At 51.5% G+C, this 17176-nt stretch overlaps 2 protein-coding genes and 1 long non-coding RNA gene across 14 annotated transcripts in view; 1 reads left to right on the forward strand and 2 right to left on the reverse strand.

Annotated features, from left to right (window-relative positions):
- The window catches only part of IP6K1 (inositol hexakisphosphate kinase 1), a 68256-nt gene extending 60476 nt beyond the window's left edge, over positions 1-7780 (reverse strand). For 2 of the 5 annotated variants that reach the window (XM_004451865.4, XM_012522683.3), the window contains exon 1: positions 7573-7780. The gene's annotated coding sequence lies outside the window, so the exon portion shown is untranslated. Of the gene's footprint in view, positions 1-6916 lie in introns of all 5 variants that reach the window. The other 3 variants (XM_004451866.4, XM_058288574.2, XM_058288575.2) reach the window with 3 other exon arrangements.
- A 210-nt stretch (positions 7781-7990) lies between these two features.
- Positions 7991-12165, forward strand: LOC139437640 (uncharacterized). The gene is made up of 3 exons (XR_011647526.1): positions 7991-8075; positions 9807-9907; positions 12045-12165. It is a non-coding gene; the product is annotated as an uncharacterized lncRNA (long non-coding RNA).
- CDHR4 (cadherin related family member 4) lies at positions 8731-16603 on the reverse strand. 8 transcript variants are annotated; one of them, XM_004451859.3, is made up of 19 exons: positions 16518-16603; positions 15967-16151; positions 15685-15847; positions 15517-15608; positions 15018-15128; positions 14561-14664; positions 14226-14362; positions 13724-13907; positions 13485-13638; positions 13143-13236; positions 12671-12874; positions 12451-12590; positions 12068-12218; positions 11762-11982; positions 11381-11523; positions 10782-10838; positions 10597-10684; positions 10404-10434; positions 8731-9009 (listed from the first exon to the last, which is right to left on the reverse strand). In XM_004451859.3, the coding sequence occupies exons 1-19, from the start codon at positions 16564-16566 to the stop codon at positions 8903-8905; spliced, it is 2415 nt and encodes an 804-aa protein (XP_004451916.2). In that variant the 5' UTR covers positions 16567-16603; the 3' UTR covers positions 8731-8902. The 8 variants fall into 8 exon arrangements, with proteins under 8 accessions (XP_004451916.2, XP_023442698.2, XP_023442697.2 ...); XM_023586930.2 differs by having other exon boundaries at positions 8731-9006; positions 10404-10431; positions 15018-15158; XM_023586929.2 differs by having other exon boundaries at positions 10404-10431; positions 15018-15158.
- Positions 16604-17176: the final 573 nt, after the last annotated feature.

Raw genomic sequence — 17176 nt, forward strand, 5'->3', positions numbered from 1 at the left:
TTCTTGATTCGGTAAGGGTAGACCCCAAAATTTGGCAAAAATGGAAAATGAAGTTTGGAGCTGAGGACTATGAGGCAGGTGTAACAACAAAATTGGGCCTAGAGCCCTCTTCATTTTACAGAGACAGTGACCCTCTGATGCAGTCCGGGGGTCAGAGCAGTTCTATTCTTAGATAATTATCTAAGAGAAATGAAAACATATATATACACAATACTCGTATGAGAATGTATTTCATCTTTATTCATAATAGTTAAAAGCCAAATGCCTTTCAGCAAATGAATGGATAAACAAGTTGTGATACATCCATACAATGGAATACTTCTCAGCAATAAAAAAGGATGCAACAAAATGGGTGGACTTCAAAACATCACGCTGAAAATGTTCAGGGATTTGATTATTATAATGGCTTTCATACAAATGTCTTATTCCATACTTTCTCAATTTCAAGATTAGGAATTCACCTTTGGAGAACACAAGACTTTTTTTTTTTTTTTTTTTTAAAGATTTATTTATTTAATTTCCCCCCTCCCCTGGTTGTCTGTTCTTGGTGTCTATTTGTTGCGTCTTGTTTCTTTGTCTGCTTTTGTTTCTTTGTCCGCTTCTGTTGTCGTCAGCGGCACAGGAAGTGTGGGCGGCGCCATTCCTGGGCAGGCTGCACTTTTCTTTTCACGCTGGGCGGCTTTCCTCACGGGCGCACTCCTTGCGCGTGGGGCTCCCCCACGCGGGGGACACCCTTGCGTGGCACGGCACTCCTTGCGCGCATCAGCACTGCGCATGGCCAGCTCCACACGGGTCGAGGAGGCCCGGGGTTTGAACCGCGGACCTCCCATATGGTAGACGGATGCCCTAACCACTGGGCCAAAGTCCGTTTCCCACAAGACTTTTATGACAGCAAACATACAGCTCTTTTTGGAAAGACAGCTGAACGGATAATCATAAAATATAAGACTATAATAACTTCTGAATAATTTAAAGAAATTTCGGTAACAACAACAAAGAAAATCCTGCTGAACAAAAGCAGCCAGACACGAAAGACTCTATTTTTATTCCATTTACACAGAACTCTAAAAAATGCAAATTTAATCTAAAGTGACAGACTAGTGGTTGTCTGGGCCCAGGAAGTAGGCTGGAACTGATTGGGGAGAGGAACAAAAGAACCTTCTGGGACTGATGAAAGTTTTTAAAATAGGTGTGTATATGAATATATACATTTGTCAAAACTCATTAAACTGTATGTACGTACAAGAGAAAAGGACACACTTTACTGTATAGCAATTATACCTCAATAAAGTTTAAAAATGATTAAAAACAATGAGGCAGCATAAAGATCAGAGATTAGAGGTCTGCCAGACACTTCTAGTCAACAGTGGGTTTTATTTGAACAGTAAAGTGGCTTGAAAATTTTTTAACTCATTGCCAGTTTCAAAGGAAATTTCATGTAAAATTCCAAATTTCTGGGTTTTTATGTTTTGTTTTTTTTTAAAGGAGGTACTGCACTACATCCATTCCCAAATGAAAGTTGTTGTTTTTTTTCATTTGTTTATTTGTTTTTAGGAGATACTGGGGATCTAACCCAAGACCTCCTACATGGGAAACAGGGGCCCAACAACTTGAGCTATGCTCCCTTCTGGTTCCCTTAAATAAAGAAATAAATCACAAGCTCTAGTAACACAACTGGCTGGAATTAAGCAAGAGATGACCCTTTAGAGAGGCCCTGTGCTCACCAGGTCATCCTGGCCCCTAGGACAACCACTGCCTTTATATCCTGCTTCTCTCCTCTGCCCGCCGACCCTGACATGAGTTACTCACCTACCCACACAGATGTTTTCAACATAATGCTGAAGACTGCAAAAAGGTACAAACCAGGATGTATAGGAAAATCCCATTTTTGTAGAAGTTATAAGACAGGAAAAAACATCTGGTTATACACTAAAAAGTTAACAGTGAAGTTACAAGTGATCCTTTATTTTTATTTAGTGTTTATTCATATATTTTCTTCTTCTTACTAATGAATATATATTACTTATATATAATTAATAAATTGCTTTTTAAATAAAAAGTTTATTGGGATATAACTCACACACCATATAGCTCACCCATTTAAAATGTACAATTCAATGGTTTTTAGTATACTCACAGATAAGTGCAGCCATCATCATAGTCACTTTTCAATTACCTCAAAAAGGAACCCCTTGTTATATAAACCATTATATTTTTTTCCTAATCTATGTCACTGCTATAGCTATTCTTGTACCAACACCACACTGTTCTAATTACTGTCTATTGTAATTTATCTTTTTATCTGGAGGTTGGAGTCTTGAGGGCAGGGACTTTGTCTTAAGACATTTACTGCTGGAGCCTCAATACCCAGAACAGTACCTGACACAGTGTCCAGAATTGAATAGTGCACAGTAAATACAGTTAGGATGAGAGAAAAAAAATGGGAAGTTGGGGAGATGGGGAGTTAATGCTTAATGGATAAAATCTCTGGGGTAACAGATAAGTTTTGGTAATGGTTGGTGGTGATGGTAGCACAATATTGTAATTAATACCACAGAGTTGGATACTTGAGAGTGGTTAAAATGGGAAATTTTATGATGCAAATATGTTGCCACAAAAATTTTTTTTAAAAAAGAAAGAAACCCCGTATCCTTTGGCTATCACCTCCTAGGTTGGTTAATTTCAGGTATTAATTTGGCCAGGTTATGGTATCCACTTGTTTGGTCAAACACTAGCATATTACTTAAGTACCATGCTTATGAGTAGTTTGTGGATTTAAATCATTAGTCAATCAAATGCATCTATGGCTGATTGCATCTATAATCAACAAAGAAGAATGCCTTCAGCAATGACAGAAGTCTCCCTCATCTAATCAGTTAAAGGCTTAAAGGAAGAACTGATGAAAAGAATTTCTCTCTTTACTCCAGACTGCCAGCTTCTCCAGGGGGAATTCATCACCTTTACAGTTTCCAACTTGTGGCCTGCCCTGTGGAATTTGGACTTGCCTATCCCTATGGTTGTATAAGCCAATTCCTATACTAAATCTTAGTATTTACATATATTGTCCATTCTGTTTCTCTGCAGAATCCTGACTAATACACCAGCCCTAAGCAACCCTTAATCTACTTTCTGTTTTTATAGAACGACCCATTCTGGACATTCCATATAAATGAAATCATATAACAAGTGGTCTTTAAGACTGGCTTCTTTCTCTTAGCATGTTTTCAAGATTCATCCATGTTGCTATGTATCAGTACTTCATTCCTTTATATGGCCAAATAATATTCCATTGTATGGATATACCAAATTTTGTTTAACCATTCATCAGTTCATCAATTTGGGCTGTTCCCATCATTTGGCTATTAGGAATAAGGCTGCTATAAACATCTGTGTACAAGTTGTGTGGACATATGTTTTCATTTCTCCAGGCGTGGAATTACTAAGTCATGTGGTAATTCTTTACCTTTCATTTCTCTTGAAGTAGAATTGCTAAGTCATGTGGTAATTCTTTACCTAACCTTTTGACAAACTACCAGACTTTTCCAAAGTGGATGCACCATTTTATATCCCAACCAGCAATGCATTAGGGTGACAATTTCTCCACATTATCACAAACATTATTATGTAACTTTTTTTAGCAGTTTTATTGAGATATGTGACTTTCTGAGTATAAGAGAAGTTGTTCTTAAATGTTCATTCAATCATAATGTGTTTTTTGTTGCTGTTGTTTTTTTTGAGGTACTAGGGGTTGGGGATTGAACCTGGAACCTTGAATGTGTGAAATCGGCACTCAGCCACTGAGCCACACCAGCTTCCCTGAGTTGATTTTTTGTTTGTTTTGCTTGTTGTTTATTTTTCAGGAGGCACTGGGACCTGAACCCAGGATGTCCCATGTGGGAGGAGAACCTTCAATCTCTTGAGCCACACCCGTTTCCAGTTTGCCCATATATTTATGGACTTCAAGGTGCTCTTATTTACTACCATCAATTTTTTTTTTCCTTAGAGAAATTGTGAGTTTACAAAACAATCATGCATAAAATATAGGATTCACAGGCACCACCCCATCACCAACACCTTGCATTGGTATGGAACATTTGTTACCGTGGATGACAGCACTTTTTAAAAATAATTGTGCTTGTGACCTATTAGCTTTAAATTTTTAAAAAATCCTTATTCCTGACATATAAAAAAATAATAATTGTACTTATAACAGTAGTTACCTTTTACAATTGATGAAGGATGATTAAAATAGTTCTATCATCCATTATTTACAGATAGCAAACATTGAACTTGAAAAAACTCCAGTCCTAGACCTGCTTCCCTAGCCTGCCCACCTTCTGTATAATGAGGGGTCAGGAAAAAATTAACTAAACCTCCATCCACAAATAAAACTTTTACAGAAGTTTACTCAAAGAGATCAGTAATAGATTTTCAAGCACTCAATTTAAACAAATTGAGGGACTCAGCCCTGAAGTGAACACATGTTCCCATTAAAACTCATTTGTAATGCCTCTTTCACAAATGTAACTTCAAACTATAGCAGCAAACATGACAGATCTCCATCTACTATCATTTGCAAAAGAAATCAAGATGCCCTAGGTTTTCCCACCATAAATGGCAATCTATTTGAAATTGAATGCAAAAGCACAGATCTAGTAGCACAAACGTGCATGATGCCTGACTTCCTATACTAAAGCCAAGCCACAGACAGTGCACTGGGCACCCTTCCCCAGCTATGCGCATCACTGCTCCTTATATTCAGAAGGCAGCACTGCAAGGAGGACAAGAAGCAAAACAACTACTACTGACACATTTAGAGCAGCACAAGGTGGCAGTGAAACCGAGACCCAACCAGGAAAAGGATCTAAGAATATCAGCACCTTGTGCCATCATGGTCACCCAGCACGTTTTCCAAAAGTCAAAAATGGCATCCCAGCCCCACAGGCCACTTGTGAGATACGGAATTAACTTTCTGTTTTCAGGCCTCAATTCCACACTCAGAGTGAGTCTTGTCTCTGTAGTGCAGCCCTGAGGACAGGCCTGCCTCTTTAAGGAGCTAGAGTCAACACATGCAAGCACTTAGGACAGGGTAAAGATAGCCACCCATGGCCACTGGATCCCCAGTTCTACCTGCCCATGCCTTCAATTTCCGTGCTTAATTATAGGAAACATTTCCAATTCAGTCAAATTTAATACATCCTTGTAAACAGTCTGCATCTACTACTTTATAACGGTATAAAATACAGTTCCTGTAGCAGAGGGTTTAGAGCCTACCAGAGGAAACAAAAAAAAGTATGTTTAAAAGAGCAAGTACTATTTTACAGTTTTTGTTTAAGGGCCAAAAGGACAATAATGCTACTGAAGTTTAGAAGGAGTATCACCAGGAACTGAATGTTTTGGGATGTTTCATAAAGAAGGTAGGTAGGTAGGTAGGTAAACAGGACCTGAGCTGAGGAAAGAGAAGTTGAGCTGTAGGAAAAAGTGCATCCCAAACAGGGGCAAAGGCCCTAGGATTTCGAGAGGATTTACGTAGAGAATAATGTATGGAATGTTTAGCAAACCATTTGGTTAGCAGGGATTAGGACAAGCCCTGGGGAGGTGGCCGGGGCCAGCGGGCAGCAGCACCCCGAATGCCACATAAGGACACTGGATCTAGATTCTATAAGCCTGTGGCAATTCCTGACTTCAGTGTAGGATCTCCATGTGAAGGATGTCTGCTGCCCAAGATAGTTAAAAGTGCTGAGGTTTACAGATGAATCACATAAGCATAAAGAAATGAAGTTAGTGTTTTAACAACGTTCCCACGCATTTGCACTTAAAAATACCCAGAGCAGTACTACTAATAGTTACCTTTGGGTAATAGTAGATGCAGAATCAAGCATCACCCACCACTCATAAATATTCATGAGATGGTTAGAGCATTAAATAAAAGCAATAAAAGTTTGTGGATATAATTTCCTTGGGTTGTAACAAAGAGCCCAGGGATGGACCTTAAGAGGCCCATGAACTCCCAAAAATTGCATGCGTTTATATGCGAAAGTTAACATTGTGACATTTCCTAAAGAGAAAGTCTGTCTCTGCATCTCAAAGAGATGCTATCCAAAAGAGGATAGGAACCCACTCGTTATCTTAACGGAAACTAGCAAGAATTTAAATTTGTGGGTACCTAACTTCCTAAAGAAAGCATTAATGAAAGGGAAAACAAAGTTAACTTGAGACAATGTTGACAAGTCCCTAATATTTTAGTCTCTCTCTCCTTTCTTGTCAAGAACCGCCCCTGGAACCAGTGTCACGAAGGTCAAAACTCATTAAAGATTCAAAATATGGCCCCAAAGAGAGCAGTTAAATAAATGACTACCCAGCTTCTCTCTCTTCTCAAAGCATAATCTCAGACAAACAGCAAAAGGCCACTCTGGCTTCAGCATCTGATCAAAAGGACTTCCTGAGCAAGGAGCTGCTTTTTTCCAAAATTAAACCTTCTAAGGTAACAAGATCCTAACACAAGGGCATAAAAGTATTGTTGTTTGACTTCCAAGACACTTCGGGCAGACTTTTAGTATGACAGCATACAAGCAGCCTGTGTGGAGAAGTCCAAAAACCAAAGGAAAAGAGAAATATGTTCTGGTGCTGTCAGAACTATTCCTAGACCTGAACACACTGCCCTAGCTCTCCAACCCTCCCACCCTCTCAGAGGGAAAGGAACCTGTGTTTTCACCCGGCAAGACCTACTTAGTACTGTTCTGTTAAAAGTTAATACCATTCACAACAGCAAAAACCAGTTTCATTTCTTATTCTGACTCTAACACACGCCTCCATTCCCTCATCAAACTGAGGGAACATTTCTAGGAGATAGAATCTACCAAAAAAACGACCAAAACATTCACTTTCTCCTGCAGCAAAAAGAGGAAGACCTTACCACACTCCCAAGAAGTGGTAGTCGAGAAGCCAAAGAAATTATGTTCCAAAATAAAATTCAGGCATCATGGACATTTAACCAAGCTCTTCAGGAAGAATCAAACGGGTACCGAGCTCCAAGGAGCACGGGCGGCTCCAAGCAGGTCTCGGGGGTAAGGCGCCAGGCAGCAAGGTAGACGGCCCTGCCAGAATGAGAGCGCCGTGACACCAGCCTGCTTGGCTGGGACTTTCGCCTGCGTCTTCTAGTCTCAGTCTCCGATGGTCTGAAAATCACTCGCAGGAGCGACAATTAAGAAAGAGGGTGCGCGTACTTCCCATCCGGGAGCAATGCCCCGGAGGACATCAGGTGGGCACTGGACACGCTTCAGCGCTCCGGACCAGCGGTGCCCAGGGCTTCAATCCGAGAAGCCAGTTTCCAGCTACCCCGTCGGCCCGCCCTGGGGCGCGTGGCTCTCCGACTCCATCCCGGCTGTCCCCGCGGCCCGACCCAAAGCCTCGGCACCAGCCTCTTGGAAACGCCGCAGGCAGCCAGTCAGGACGCTCGAGAGATGCTCGGCCAATGCCCCAGCCCCACGCCCGCCAGCCCAGACGCCGCGCCCGCCGCTGACTGCCCGGCGGCTGTCAGGCCGGCCTTTCGGCCCGGCTGCTGTCACTCACCAGCCTAGCCCGGGCAGCGGGCGCCCACGGCTCCCCCTCGGGAGCTGGGCCCCCCGGGCCTCCAGATTTCGTCCCGCCCCCTGGCAGGCAGCGCAGGTGGCTGAGCCCCGCAGCAGCGGCCCCGCACCGGCCGCTCGGTCCAGCTCCCGGCGCTGCCCACTGGGTACGGATCAACAACAAGATGGCGGCCAGCCGAGGGGGCGGTGACCGGGCGTCATAGCAACCAGGACGGCGAAGAACCCGCCCCTGACGGAGGTTGTCGCCAATCAACGGTCTCTGGGTCCGCCGCCCGGGCGGTGCTTCTCGCTGATAGGTTAGCTAAGCCTGTCAGTTAGAACGTGCCCCTCTAGGCCTCCGCCGAACGCCCTGGGCACGTGACTATGACGACATAGGTTGGCGCCTGCGCGCGGTGCTCGTAGTCGCTGGCCCGGGAGTACTTGCCGGCGAGTACGAGGACTGAGCGCCCTTGGTTGCAGTGTTCGTGCAGCTCCTGTGCTCTGCCGGTAGTGTCTTCTCACACGCGCGCGCGCACACTTACGGAATGTCTGCTGTGTGCTATATGCTTTATCACCTACGCTGGGAGGGAGGAGCTGTTGTCCCCGGTTCACTGATTAGGAAACTGAGGCGCAGAGAGGGAAGCCCGGGCCAAGGTCACTCCACCCGTGAAGTAGAAACGCGAGGTCTAGCATCTACTTTTACTGACTCCAGAGTATAATGCCCTCATCCCAACGGTTTCTCCAGCTTTTCCTCCTCACCAGTACGGAGGCGCTGCCGTCTATATTGCCCCAGCAACCCCTGGCCCTTTGCTTACGCTGTGCCTTCTGCCTGGAACTCATCCCCAGCACAAGCCGTGGCACATAGAGGACACTCCCTCCTCTCTGCCCTGGAGCATCTGGCCTTGAGTTCTCATGACAGCATCTTTTGCCCTGGTCTGTCATGACCTGCCTTCGAAGCACCCGTGCACGGCAATTTGAGTCCAAGGCATTCAGTTATCTCTGGCCTTTCACACAAAGCACTGGGCTTGGCCCCACGCTTCGGAGCGCGGGTGCAGCACACCACCTAGGGCCTGCATCCAACTGCCCCAACTAGCTAGCTCTGTGACTTTTAAGGCCTGTGTGCCCCACCTGTAAAATGAAAATAACGGTCAGGCACCTTAGAGATGCTTGGAGATTTAATGAACCCTTCAGAGCAGACTAAGTGCTCAGGAAAAGTCTACCTGCAGACACTTCCTGTAACAGCCCACTCCCAGTTTTCTGTTCCTGAGGCCTGCTCTGATGCTCTTACTTTAGTGGGAACCAGTGAAGGATGTTTTTCTCCTCATAGTAGGCACTCAGCTTCTTCCAGGGCCTGTCATTCCACAGCCTGGATCACCATAACTGAAGGTCAAGAAGGAAAGTTCTCCAGTGGTATAAGCAGGTTCAGGCCCACAGACTTCTTCTGGGGAGAAGATGGAGAGAAACTGAGGACATCCTAGTAAGGGTAGCCTCACCGAGAAAGCAGGTTCTTTTGGAGAGCTAGCAGTAGCCTGAGAGCTGACTGCAGGGAATGGGTCAGCACTGCACCCAGGGGGACCTGCCCTCCTACGAGTTGCTGTAGGTCACCTGGCTAAGTGCAATAGCTCCTCTCAGCACCAGGAAGATCATGGGCTGAGGAGCGAGAAGAAACATCAGGAGGAAATGGAAACACCTCCTTAGAAGCCAGCCACACCACAGGCTTCTCAAGCCTGTGCCACCCCTCTCCCTAGTGCAGAAGCTCCAGCTCTTTCTCAATAGACCCATACATATTGAGCCAATTGCCATGGAAATTGGTGGGGCCCTCAAACAGCAACTATGTCCTATCCTGGTGGGAAAAGAAAGCTCCTGGATTCTCCCAACCTGCCAGAGCTAGGTGGCCTCTGAAAGAATGTTCAGAATGGAGGCCCCCTTACCTCCACAGGGCATCATTTACTGGCAGAACATTGTATGATACCTTCTTAAAAGAGAAATAACCCTGCTACTCCCTAGAGTGTGCCCACAAATTTGGGCATTCTCGGGATTTTTTTTTTCTTTTTTTAAAGGCGGTAACAGGGATTGAACCCAGGACCTCGAATATGGGAAGCAGGCACTCAACCACTCACGCTACATCTATTCCCAGTTAGGGCATTCTCCAAGTGAGAACAAGGGTGCACAGATCTCAGCGCTTCTCCCACATATACTGAACTTTGGGGTTTGTAATTGTGTTTATTATTGAATCAGCTTGAAAACAGGCCATGATCATGCCAAGAAGAAACCACAGGTAGTGAGGAAGCTGCCTGGCCTCAGAGCCACCGCCGGGCTCCCGTACGCGTGTTGAACAGGTAATCTCTGCCCGTACCTGAGTCCAGGTGGCCAAGAGAGAAGAGAGCATTGGCAGCCTCAACAGAACTGCCCCCCCATCTCTGGGTGTGGCACCCCCTTCTGCTGGGACTCAGCCTGTCCCCTCCCTCCCTTCCCATCTTAGCGAGTCCTCTGAGGCCTGGTCCAAATGCACAGAAAGCTGCCTTGATTCCCCAAAACTGGATGCCAGCTCCCCGAAGACCAGTGCCAGATCCCTCTGCCTTAATTCACTGGTGACACAGGGGTAATCTGGGAGTCTCTCCCCTATCCCTTGCCCTCCCCTCCCCACCTCTGTGGACAGAGAACAGATCAGGTCTGGATCATCAGCTGGCACCACAGGTGTTTGACCAAACATTGTCTGAGCGGTGAGTAGGGGTGAGAGAAGACCCCATTCAGAGAAAGAGTAGATGGTGGTTGCCTAGCAATAGGAAGAGATGGGGCCCAGGTGGAATATGGTTCGGGAAAAGGGGAACTCACGGGAGTCCTGTGCTCTGCCATCAAAATGCTGCTGAGAGGAAAAATAAGAGGGTGCAATAAGTTGGACCCTGCCGACAGGAGCCCACCTGCCTCCATCCTGAGGGAGCTGGCATGGTGCTCACCAGGAAGGGGGCAGGCTTGAAGGGGGTAGGGGGTACTCAGTGCCCACTAGTTGGGATGGTGGGTTGCATACCAGGCTCATGACGCTGCTGGGTGCCTGGAGCGTCTCCATCCTGGGTGCCTCCATGAACCCCTCAACAGACCCCTCAGTTCCCTGGATGCTGGGGCAAAGTAGGAGCAGGGGATACAGACTAAGGCTCTTGGCCACAGCCTAAGTTTAAGAGTTGGGCTCCCAGGGATGGAGCAGAGGCAGCTGACCTGTTCAACAGCAGAGCCTGGGCTGGTTTGTTCCGTGCCTGCAGCACATGGGCCACCCTGAAATGCCAGAAACAGGGACCAGGTAGTGAGGGCAGCAGGCCTGCTAGCTCCAGGAACTGGTACCATGCAGCTACCCCTTTGTGCCCAGGATGGCCAGTGTCTGTATGTGATGCCCACGTTGTTACCTTACCTCTCCCTGGGCTCAGTCCTGTTCCCACAAAACTCAGGGCAGGTTTCAAATCAGGGCAAGGGTCAGGAACGGGAGTAAATGCCCAACACGTGATAGAATCAGTCTGGAGTCCTGGGCCTCACGCACACCCATACTGTTCCCAGACCAGGCTCCACTAAGGATGGGGACAGCTTCCTCCTACTGTCATTGTGACTCCAATCTGAAGACCTCTGGAGGGAGGACAGCCCTCCTCCATACCATCAGTTTGGTAGAATGGGTAGAGCTCAGTGGCTGAGCACCTGCTTTGCATGTCCGAGATCCCAGGTTCCATCCCCTGAACCTCCTTAAAGAATGCTGGGTGAAACCATGTAGCCACAGCTCAGGCCCATGGGCAGGCAGGAGGTGGGGAGCCCAGGAATAGGAGACTTACCTCCCAAGGAGGCAGCTGAGGAGCCAGCCCAGAGCCAAGAGGAGAAGGGCACTGGTCACTGTCAGCACCACCACAAACCAGGGTTCTGGCTGCCAGAAAGCCTCCGTGCCTGTCACAAGCAGGGGCGTCGTCATTGAGGACACCTGAAATGGAGGCCACACCATTACCACTTCCCTGCCAAAATGCCAGCCACCCAGCCTTCAGACCCCTCCATAGGCTGAGCCACCCAACACCCCAGTTATGCTTTCTGTATTGCCAGGTTCTTTGCATCCATGGTTCCCTCTAGAACGCCTTCCCCCATTGTTCTATCTGGAAAACAGGGTCTCCTTGCCCTCCAAGGTCTCTTCTCCCCATCCCCAGTGGCCTGAGTAGCCCCCTCACTCTGGCTCTGTGAGTGCTGGTGGCCACTGTGCTGGCCCTCCAGGGAACTAGATGCACAATGATGGTGGCTGTGGTGCTGAAGTGGGGGGTGGAGGGGCCTGCATCGGCCACGCGGATCAATAACTCATAGGTGTGGGGCTGCTCCGGCCAGGGAGACCCCAACACAGGGTCACTGTGCACCAGGACAGCACCTTGCAGGCTGAATCGGCGCTGGCTATTCCCTGCAAGGAAAGTGACAGGAGGAGGGGACCATTGCTGGCCTTCGCTTGACCCTCTTCCACAGCCTAGCGGTCCCCACGGCCCAACCTCCCACGATGCTGTAGGAGAAGGTCAGGCGCTGTGGCTCCTGGGGGATCTGGCATGACATCTTGGTCACCTCCACGCTACGGCCCGAGTGGGTGTGGACGGTGAGTTCTTGGAACGGGGGCTCGCACTCAGGTGCGTGGTCATTCACATCCTGCGGGAGGGCAGCCGGATCGGGGGGGGCAACCCATTCCCCAAACCCCCAGAACAGCCCCTCAGCCTCCTCCCACCACACCCAGCCAGAGGTCAGGCATCAGGCTCCAACGCTTCCACAACGAACCCGCCCCCCATCTCACCTAACCAATTGAGAAAACTGAGGCACAGGATGGAAAGGCAAAGAGAGGGAGATTTGAACCCGTGTCTTGACTCTCTCCAGGGCTCGTTACCTCAACCTCGATGGCAATGGTGCAGGAACCTGAGCGGTGGAAGGTGGGGTCCCAGTCTTGGCCATAGTCAGACAGCAGGACAGTGAGCCTGTACAGCCTCTGCTGCTCGTAGTCCAAAGGTGCCAGGAGGTGAACCTCCCCTAGAGGGGCGGCCAAGGACTTGGCCTCCAGAACCAGCACCGTGGAGCCCACCCTCCCCCCAGCCCTGGTGTGGGAGTACCGCTGAGATGGTCCACGGCAAAGGCGGCGGGCCCCCTGGAGGCGGAGTACTTGATGCTGTTGCGTGGGTAATCCATGTCCGTGCCCGCCACGGAGCCCAGCAGCGTGTGGGGCCCTGCGTCCTCCCGAACCCGAAACGTGCGTGGGGCACAGGCTGGGGAGAACTCGTTGACGGGTGTCACCACCACCAGTACTGGCACCTCAGCTGGGGGCCGTTTGGCAGTCAAGGAGCTGGCCTATGAGGTCCAGCCCTTCCCAGGGGGTCTGAGGCGGGAGACAGGACCCTTCCCTGGGAGTCTAAAGAGGGAAAAGGTTGGGGGAGAGGGGGGCGACAGCCCTTTCGCTGCTAGGGATCTAAGAAGAGATGACCCTGTGCTGGGGATGGGAGGGGGGCAAGGAACACAGCCCTGTCCTGAGTGTCCAGGCAGGGGGCTTCATCTGAGGCCATGCGGTGGCCTGTCTTGGTCACTCACTGGTCATAGGAGGCTGACCTCCATCCACCACCATAATGGAGGCCGCATGCTGGAAACAGGCCCCAGGAGTGTCACAATCCAGAGAGGCGTTCACCTGGCCAGAGGTGCCGGGGTGAGGCCCAGCCCAGGCCGGGGAGAACCTCCAGCCCACTGGGCTGCCCCACTGCGGGGCCCGTGCAGAGCAGCCTACCCTGGCCCTCCCTTTTCCAAACCGCAAAAGAGTTGAACTCCACCACATCCCCCCATCCCAGAGGGTCTCCGTTCCGGTCCCACAGGCCTGCGGACCCCCTGCCGCTTGATGCCCCAAGGTCCCACATGGGCCCGGGAGCAGGGGCTGAGCACCTCCAGGACTCCGTCGCGAAGGCGGAGGCTGGCTGGGCCCGGAGGGCTGTGGAGCAGCAGCTGGTAGTCGAGGGTGTCCCGGTCTGCGTCGGGGTCCACGCAAGTGAGGGGCTTCAGCACTGTGCCCACAGGGGCGGTCTCGGGCATGTGAGTCCTGGGAGCCGAGGATGAGCAGCAGGGCAGGGCCCGAGCCAGGGCTGTGGCCCCAGCGCCCCAGGCGAAGGCTCCCGGGTACTCACACCAGCAGCGCCGGGTGGCAGCGCGGAGGCCAGAGGTTGACCGGCCGCACGTTCACGATGAACTCGAGCTCGGCGCTGGCTGCAGGCCGGAGCAGCTCGAAGGCCTTCACCTGCAGCCTGGTGACTGCCGCGCCTGTCGCCCTGGCCGTCCCCAGGGGCGCAGTGGTCCGGACCACTCCATCCACTGGGCGGAGTGGCAGGGTGAGGGGACGCAGGCCGGCTCCGCCCCCAGCTAGGCCCTTCCCCCACCAAGCCCCCAGAGCCACTAGGCGGTGGGGGAGGCGGGCGGGGGGGGGGGGGGGGGGGCGCGCACTGAGCCCGGCCTCTCCCACCACCTCTTCCCACAACTGCATCTGATTCCGGCTCCTCCCAAGTCTAACCTCGCCCCAGTCCCAGCCCCAACCCTGCCCCCGTTTCCCACGAGGGCTAGGAGGTAGCGCAGGTGACCTCTAGACTGGCCTTAGCAGCCTCCGGGGCATCTCCTCCCTGCCACGGCCCTCACCACGTCCGATGGAGAAGAGAGGGCAGGGCACCGGGGAGAGGATTTCAAAGCGCACGTGGGGGCCCCGGGCCTGGACCTGAACCACTTCGCTCCCTAGGGTCAGGTCCTCGGGGATGGTGATGTTCTGGTTCTGCTGCCTGGATGAGAAAGGTGCCACTGGCTCCCACCCACCTGCGCCTACCCTACCCCCGCCTGATTGGCAGGCCCCATCCCTGGGCGTTGGCAGACAGCTGGGAAGGTTCCAGCCACCCCACACCTCAGCCCTTCCTCCACTTCTACCCCTGATTTCTTGGGACCCGGCCTCCCCACCCTGTTCCCAGGGTGGGGAGCCTTACAGGAAGGAGACTTGGATGGAGAGAGCAGGCAGAACCTTCACGGTGAGCATCCCCTGACAGCTTCGACCTTGTCCAAAGGCCACCGAGACCCGCAGCTGGAAGAGCTGCGTGCACATGGAACAAGGAGGTAACCACTGTGTCTGTCCACCTGTATGTCTGTGCACAGTTCTCCCCCAAACAGGCAGCCCCTCGGGGCCTCCACAAGGAGCCCCAACACCCACCCCGCCAGGGGGGCTATGAGCTCCAGAGCCAGGGACCTTCTTGCTGCGACTCCAGGGTCCAGCACAGAACCAGGCCAAAGTGGGAGGGGAGCCAACATGGGGCCGCAGGTGCAGGGTGTGGGCAGTGTAGTCAAGGAGGTCGAGGTGGCCAAGAACAAACAAGCCTCCAGGAGGTGGAGGCTCTGTGCGTTCCAAGCCCAATCCATGAAAGCCCTCAGGGCCCATGTCACGCTCACCTTATGAGCCTGGCCTTTGAGGCCCTGGGCTGGTGCCTGCAGCCAACCACGCCCATTGATGGAGAAAGGTCCAGGGAAGTATGGAGGGTCCTGGGCACTGGTGATGCTCATCTGACAGGAGAGAAGTGCTGGAGGTCCCAGCTGACCCCAGCGCCCAAGCACCCCCCTCAACATGTATCTGCTCACACCCAACCGGGGCTGTGTTTTCAACTGCATTTCTTTTTGGGGATTGCAAAAGTAATAAATTGTCATGGAGAACTCAGAACGCACAGGTGAGCCCAAGAGAAGAACTCAGCCCCTGAGCTGTCCCCCTGGGAGTGGCTATAATGACTGGGAGGTGGGCAGCCCTCAATGGCTCTTTCCAAGGACAAGCATCATGCAGAGGTTCAGCTGTGCACTGCAGGGTCCCTCTGCAGGCTGTGCCTGGCCAGGCAGAGGCTGGCCTCAGGCCCCATGACCCCCCACTCCACACTCACCACCCTGTGTGTGCTGGACTCACCTGGGCTCCCTGGTGTTCCAGGCCCGGGAGCAGCAGAGTGTACAACCTTGCCCTGGGTGGGACCGTCTCCAGTACCTGAATGAGATCCCCAGCTGGCCAGAGAAGAGGTCAAGGAGGGTCTTTTCAGGCTGTGGCTGCTTGCCCCCCAACTGCTGCCCCGGGCCTCACCTGGGCCAGCAAATTGGCCGGCACACTGGACTCGGCCAAGGTCCCGCTGCACGTGCACAGTGAGTGGCCCATTCATCACATAGTTGCCACATGTGAACCGCAGCTGCAGCTCGTAGTGGTTCACCGCCAGAGCATCCAGCCGGGCCGAGCTGCTCAGGGTCACCTATGGCCGGGCCAGTGCCATGTGGGGTTTAGGCTCTTCAGTGCCTTACTCCACCCCCAGCTTTGGGACTCTCCATTCTTCCCTGTGTCCCCCGACCTCGGCTTTGCCCACGGCCCTACCTTGCCCAGATATTGCCCCTGTAGTCTAGTCAGGCTGGGCGGGTTGAAGAAGGTGCTGTGTGGCTGCACCCGGATCAGTTCCAGGGTGGGCATGTGGGAGGAGCAGTTGAAAACGAAAGACTGCAGGAGGGTCCCAGGGCCCAGGCTCTCAGAGATATTCACGGACCAGGGCAGGCTGTGACGGTCTGTGAGGGGCAGGAGATTCGGGGTGAAGACCCCCATGTCACGGAAGAGCACTCAAGCGTACTGGCCCTGAATCCCCGCAGCGCCTGGCCACACCGTGGGGCCCGGCAGCCCGCCCTTAGAGGATCCGGCCCTTCCTTTGTTCCCATGGCAGCACTTAGGGCAGTTCACTTCACAGACGAGGAGTGAGGCCTTGGTCGAGGCAGCGGCCAAGATGAAGAATCGGGGTCAGAGGGTCAGGCCCTGGCCGGTCCCTGGCCCTCCCTCAACCCCTGCCCTGCACGGCAGCATATCTGAGGAGGGGCAGCACTCCAGTACGCAGTGCAGGGTGAGAACTTGGGCTCCCCACCCCGCCACCAGCTCCTTACCAGAGACACCCAGCACAAGAAGGAGCCCCAGGGACCTGAGCAGCACCATGGTGGCCCCAGAAAACAGATGACAGAGGAAGCTCCAGAAGGCCGAGTGTGTTCGTCTGGCCCACGCCGTTGCCAGGTCCGTTGTTCAGACACAACCTGGTAGGCGAGACTCCTGGGCCTCCCAGATTCCAGCCCCACCCATCCCCGGCCACTGAGCTCTAGGTCCCAGGCAGACACCAGAGGCCCCAGACAACTGCATTTTCCACTGCCCCCAGCCTGAGGGGACGCGAGGGGAGGAGGGTCAACCTTCAGATGCGAACACTGAGGCCCGGGAAGTCCTAGTCAGGCAGTCTTCAGAGCAAACACAGCACCCCAGAAAATTGGGCCCAGGACCTGTTACCTCACACAGAGTCCAAACTCCAGCCGCACCGTCCCCACAAATAGAATATAACCTGCTTATGAAATCCAAGCCCCAAAAAATCTCTCAGGGTATCTACAATCAGCAAAAGGAATCTTTAGTACCAGAAATCAAAATAGTGGTTATTTGGGGGAATATCAACCAGAAAGGGTGCAGGTTTATCTTCTGGGAGGGCTGGGGATGTTCTGTATCTTTAGCTAGGTGGCAGATGCACGTTTATTGAGGTATTTTTGAGATTTGTCCATTTATTGTA

The sequence above is a fragment of the Dasypus novemcinctus genome, chromosome 26 (genome assembly GCF_030445035.2).
Source record: "Dasypus novemcinctus isolate mDasNov1 chromosome 26, mDasNov1.1.hap2, whole genome shotgun sequence".
Lineage (NCBI taxonomy): Eukaryota > Metazoa > Chordata > Mammalia > Cingulata > Dasypodidae > Dasypus > Dasypus novemcinctus.

Excerpts from the sequence above, each read along its gene's own strand:
- CDHR4 (XM_004451858.3), bottom strand. The coding sequence starts at position 16,566 with ATGGTGCTGCTCAGGTCCCTGGGGCTCCTTCTTGTGCTGGGTGTCTCT. Across the intron at positions 16,152-16,517 it reads TCTTGTGCTGGGTGTCTCTG|ACCGTCACAGCCTGCCCTGG; the intron begins GTAAGGAGCTGG and ends TGCCCCTCACAG. Across the intron at positions 14,665-15,017 it reads TCAAAGGCCAGGCTCATAAG|CTCTTCCAGCTGCGGGTCTC; the intron begins GTGAGCGTGACA and ends ATGTGCACGCAG.